Source organism: Bubalus kerabau, chromosome 19 (genome assembly GCF_029407905.1).
Source record: "Bubalus kerabau isolate K-KA32 ecotype Philippines breed swamp buffalo chromosome 19, PCC_UOA_SB_1v2, whole genome shotgun sequence".
NCBI lineage: Eukaryota > Metazoa > Chordata > Mammalia > Artiodactyla > Bovidae > Bubalus > Bubalus kerabau.
In genome coordinates this window covers 58465853-58471392 of record NC_073642.1, presented here as the reverse complement: position 1 = coordinate 58471392, position 5540 = coordinate 58465853, and the positions used below count along the sequence as shown (strand labels likewise).

At 45.3% G+C, this 5540-nt stretch overlaps 1 protein-coding gene across 2 annotated transcripts; it reads right to left on the bottom strand.

The window, feature by feature from the left end:
• Positions 1 to 2990: 2990 nt before the first annotated feature.
• On the bottom strand, positions 2991 to 4833 carry LYSET (lysosomal enzyme trafficking factor). 2 transcript variants are annotated; one of them, XM_055555832.1, is made up of 2 exons: positions 4703 to 4833; positions 2991 to 3811 (listed from the first exon to the last, which is right to left on the bottom strand). In XM_055555832.1, the coding sequence occupies exon 2, from the start codon at positions 3793 to 3795 to the stop codon at positions 3400 to 3402; it is 396 nt and encodes a 131-aa protein (XP_055411807.1). In that variant the 5' UTR covers positions 3796 to 3811; positions 4703 to 4833; the 3' UTR covers positions 2991 to 3399. The 2 variants fall into 2 exon arrangements, with proteins under 2 accessions (XP_055411807.1, XP_055411806.1); XM_055555831.1 differs by lacking the exon at positions 4703 to 4833 and adding an exon at positions 4245 to 4676.
• Between the last annotated feature and the right edge of the window lie 707 nt (positions 4834 to 5540).

Below are 5540 nucleotides of genomic sequence, written 5' to 3'. Positions count from 1 at the left end.
ACTGAGGGTCCTGACATGGCCAGCCTGCAGCTCCCAGTGCCCCACGCCCAGATCCATTCCAGACCACTACAGGAGCAGCTCAGGACCGGGGATGTTGCCACTGGGCTCACCTCCTGCTTCCTGTTTCCTCCTGCCTGGCGCTGGGCCTTGGCCAGACCTGGAGAACTACAAGAAGCAGGAGTCCTCTCCTTTATCTGTGACCTGACCACCCCCAGCCTGAACTGATCATGTCTACTGCATTACTGGCTGACCCCCCTAGAACTTGGCCTTCAGTTACAGTGACCTTCTGCATCTGACCTTCATGACTTCTCTCCATGGCTGACATCCCGGGACCATACATATTAGTTTATAAGACTGCTCAGTAGGACCCCTCGTAACAAGTGTATTTAAACCTTGGGAAAAAATATGTTGAAAAAGAATATATAGACACCTTTTTAAAGATTTGCAGAATTCAAACAGCTGGCGTGAGCCTACCATGAAATGTTTGTTAACGCTGTTCCAGAGAGAGCTCTCCGTGACTAACAGATGAGGCTTCATGGTGCATAAAAACCCCTGGCCCAAAAGAAAGAAAACAACACTCCAACCCAGTGACTCTCAACCCTAACAGACTTGCTTAAAGAGCTCTCAAAACATGATTGCCTTGGCCCCTCTCCCAGGGATTGATAGCTGGGAAGGGACCCTGGCATTGTTTATATGAGGAGTTTTGCAGTTTTTTTTTATTTTCTTGAGTGATTATAATATTCAGACACAGTTCAAGACCCACTCACTGCCTTAGACCAAAACAAAAATATCAGTGCATGATGATTCCCAACCATGGTCTAGAATTATGTAGAACATTATAAACATATTGGAGAACTTATAAAGTATGGCACTTATTTGATGCAAAAATGAGACGTGGTATTGTGGTAACCTTTTCTGCCAGTGTTTGAGAGAGATTGAGAACATTAAATCCATCAAGAAGGAAATCAACAGTAGATAATTTTAACAAAGACTTTAACACAACTCATGGTGAACAAACATGCAGGTTTGATTATTCTCTGCGTGCTGTCACTTCAGAGCACTTTATCTGATGATTCCACTTCCCCAAAGAAAAGCTTTTTAATTATGAAAGCTTTGTTTGAAGTAGAATCAAATTCTAAGGGAATCACATTTTTCCCTTTAAAACTGTAGTGTTTTTGTTGTTGTTTTAATGACTTTATTTCTTTATTTTTGGCTGTGCAGGGTCTTCAGTTGCTGCATGGGCTTCTCTCTAGTTGCAGCAAACGGGCTACTCTCTAGTTGCAGTATGTGGGAGAGCTTACTAGAATTTTAAGTCTAAGAAAGTTTCCCTCAATAAAATACGGAATTACTACTTTACAAGACAAATAGCAAACTCACAAACCTTTCATTACATCATTTGTAAAACAAAAAGTGATGGAAATAATGTTCTTAAACGACTTCCAAACTAGCACTGCCTCAGGACAAATCAAATAAATAAAACAAGAAACTGTGCAATGACTTTTCTTAAATTATGTCCTTTTTTTGATAAACAGTATAGTAGAATGATATAGCTGGAGATCTGAAGCCAGATATCCTGGGTTCAAATCCTGGCTCTTCACTAGCGGTGTGACCAACAGCAAGTTATTAATTCTGTGTGCCTCAGGCTTCCTCATTTAACTCTTCTGTAAAGGGGTACTAGTACCAACACATACTTGCATCATAGAACTCTCATGCAGCATGAATCTGTATATCTCAGGAATCTGCCTGCAGCCATGCATACTTTTAGTAAGTACTCAAAAGATGCAAGTGATTTGGTTACCTGTCCCTTGCAAAAACATGTATTTCAAACTGTTACTTAATTTGAAGACTCAGTGTATCAGTGTCTTGTAGCAAAAAAACATTTCAGTAACTAGACCTTTGGAAGTAGTAAAGGAGAGAAATGAGACTACTGGAGAAGAATCTGATTGTGCCTCTCCTGAGTTACAAGGACACCTGCTTTATCTTTCAAGTAAAAGCTTCCTATGGAATGCCCAGCCTTCCATTCTGGTCAAACCTGACTTAAAGCTGCTTGAAGACTTTGATTTTCAGTAGCTCATACAAATTGAGAAAAACCTTTCTTCAGTTCTTTTCCATTTATTAGCATGGTTAGGCAGACAGTACCCAGTGCTGAAACATCTGTCATCTGTGAGAAGCCCTACAGCTCAGGGATTAGGAAGAAAGGCATCAGATGCAGGGTTAGGCTCTGGCTTTGCTTCTTGGCTATGTGACCTTCAGCAAGTTACAGAACTTCAGCTCACTGTCCTTATCTGTAAAATCTGGATAATAATAACTGTTATCTCATAGGGCTGTTGGAGGACTACAAGAGTTGATTCATGTTAAAGCTCTTAGAATAGAGCCCAAGAGAAGCACCAAAAAATGTTACGATTCTTATTAAAAATCAGTGTAAAACATTGGTATTGATGACATAACTATAAAAATATATCTTGATCTCACCCAGAAAAAAAAGAAAAAAAAATTCCTAAAATCTAGTTTTCCATTTTTCAGTTATTTGTATTGTTACCAGACATGAGGTAGTGAGTACAAATGCAAGAGGCAGTACAGGGATCACGTCTTCATGCAGTTAACCTATCACCTGAGACTAGACTTTAGGCAGAAAAGAAAATCAGAGGGATGGTGACTTGAGAGCGTCGTTTAGATAGCACACGTCTGACAGGGACTGGACTACTTTCATTGAGCACCTTGTTTCCATTTTCTATGTGTTAGATTGCTCAGCTTTCAAACATTTAGTCTTTTCCCAAGTAGTTTTTTTTAATTGCATTAATAATTCTAGCTAATGAACAGCACCCGTAGCATTACCAAAAGGAAGATCACATTTTGCTTCTCAAGACACCCATCGCCTCAATAATTTCATACCAATTTCTCACAAGCTGATAGCAAACGAGCATATTGCCTTAGCTACAATGGGATGAACTGTTGTTTTAGTTTGAAGAATTTTAAAGCAAGCCAAGTAATTGTATAAAATTTAAATTTTATGACCATGTTTGGACCTTTTTACATTAAGCACAATGGAAATGTTCATATTCATTTTTCCCCAAAGGAAAATTTTCTGAATTATCACTATGTTGCACAGTAAAATAAAAATATGAGTCCAGGTACTTATTCAAGTTTCTAAGGAATGCAAATAACAGATAAAATTTTACTTCCAAAATCTGAAGTCATCCACATGATTTTGTAGTACTGATTCTCAGTCTTTACCTAAAAACTCATTATTCAGATCAAGTTAGCCCCCTAGCCACATTCTTTAAAAAGCTTCTGCCCCACCACAACTTCCTGAGATCTGTGAAGAAACTGCAGTCTTGTGATCAGGCTCCATATCATACTGGCAGTTTTGTACTTGTAAGGAAAAAATGATGACGGATTTTATGTGTCAATCAGTTGTAGTCTGCTGATCTGATTAGAAGCCTTGACAAATGCTTGGTGGCGATTGCATATAACTGCCAAGCATATGGGAATAATACAGTAGCCCACCGTTTTGGGGTCAGCTCTTGTACAAGAGTAAAGGAATAAAAACATCTGTAAGTAAGGTATCAGAAAAACAATTGTCCAGAACCAAAAAGGCAGGGAGAGCAACCGAGTTTTCAAGGAGTGTGTCCACGTGGTTCCTTCAAGGGGCTCCTCTGGGTGCTGTTGAATGTGTTCCAAGGCCAGCCTGTTGTAACTCTCATTGATTTCAAAAACGTAGTAAAATGCTGCTGCACTTGCTAATAGGTACAGTCCCACTCCGATCCATCCCATCCGCTGACGGAAATTCATCATTCTCCATGCTCTGTGCCTGCCAGTTAGAAACAAGTTAGGGTCTAGTAATGCTGTCATGGCAACTATTCCAAATGTACTGTACTTTTTTTTCCCCCAATGAGCTCTAAAATACCCCATAACGCATTTGAGGTTTTAAATAACAATCTACATCTATTAAGAAATGTAAACAACTTACAGGTCGTTTTATGTAATAGATATGATAAAGTTTAATTATATATTGAGCATGCTTTTTATTGTAGCCCACAGATAAATCACTATATCTGACTTAAACAGGTCCAGCACACCGCCCCTTAAACTGTAATTAAATTAATTTCCTACGGAACATTTCACTGTTAACAGTTCAAATACTTTCTGATTTAACAGTATTGCTGCAGACATGAACTCTTGGTTCTTCAAGTCAAACCTATGTCGGAGCCCCCAAGTTAAGACAGTAACTCTTAAACACTTACAGTGGTCCCGAAAATCTTCCTGTTCCCACGGCAAGCGTTAAAGAGTCACTCAGTTCTGAATAATCGGGTGGCTTTGGCATTTCAGAGAAAAAGCCACCATAAAAGAAATCCCCCAGGGTCACCGGCTGGGAGAATGGTGAGCACGGCCAGCCTGGAGCAAAGACTAAGTGTGATTAAGCACAGCGTGACTGCAGCCGGTCACGCGAGGGGCTGGCCCCCGTCGCTGCTGCCCGAGCGCCAGCCTGTGTCGGTCGGCCCAGCCGGGAGGCTTCCCCCGACACCTGGGCCTTCCCTGCAGCCGGCCCCGCCCCCTGTCGCGCAGCAGGGACCGCCGGCCGCGACCAGGGCTGCGCAGGCGGCACCAGACCCGGGCCTCTCCGCCTTGCAGCGCCGAGAGCCCAGTGCCGGGCAGCGGCCACCGGCCGAGGCTGCAGAGCTGGGCAGGTCCCGGGTCTCACCTCCTGTCCGGGTTGGCCCGCCTGCCCGCCGTCCCGGATGCTGCCACACTCGGGGCTTCCGGCTCGGGCCGGAAGCGCGCATGCCCCGCCCCCGAAAGGCCCGGCCCTCCCCGTGACGTCCGGCAGTGGCACCGCCTCCTCCAGCGCTCTCCAATCCGCTCCAGCTGTCTGGCTGGCTAAAGTTGCGGAGGCGTGGGTGGTGGCAAAGACCGTCTTCTGGTGGACGGCCTTCCGAGCCTGGCCGCTTCAGCCCTCCTTGAAGCTTCGCCCTGTTGCTTCTCTCGCGGCTCTGGTCCCTCAGCTTTTCCGCCCTGCGGAAAGCCCCGCAGCGTCGGGCGGTCAGCTGTTCCCCCGGCGCGCCTCTGCTATCCCTCTTGGGTGTGCATCGAGTGAAGAGGCCGCCCCTCGCGTTCCTTGGGCCTGGCGGTCCGGGAAGCATCGCAAGCAGGCCCTGGTGCCTCGGCTGCCGGCGATGGACTCAGAACCGACAGCTAGATCCGAGGCTCCGGTGACTGCTTGCCGCAGTGGGGCTGGCCGCAGGCGCGGGTGCGCGGGCCTTCTCTGGGCTCGAGTCTCGGGTCATTCACTGACACCTTCAAACTGACCTGACTGCCTCGTCCTCGCAGCCCGTCGGAACTCCGGACGTTAACCAGACAACTCTAGTACCGCGGAGGAATACTGTGAATTGCGGTGGTGTCAATGGTGTGGGAAAAATTGGAATTTAAATCTGTTGTTTGGGGCACCATGACGCTGAGGTTCTTAGGAGACGTGTAGGGGGATGGATGTGAACTCGCGGAAAGCGCCGTTGGTTGCCGGCATCGCCCAGACCTGTGATGTG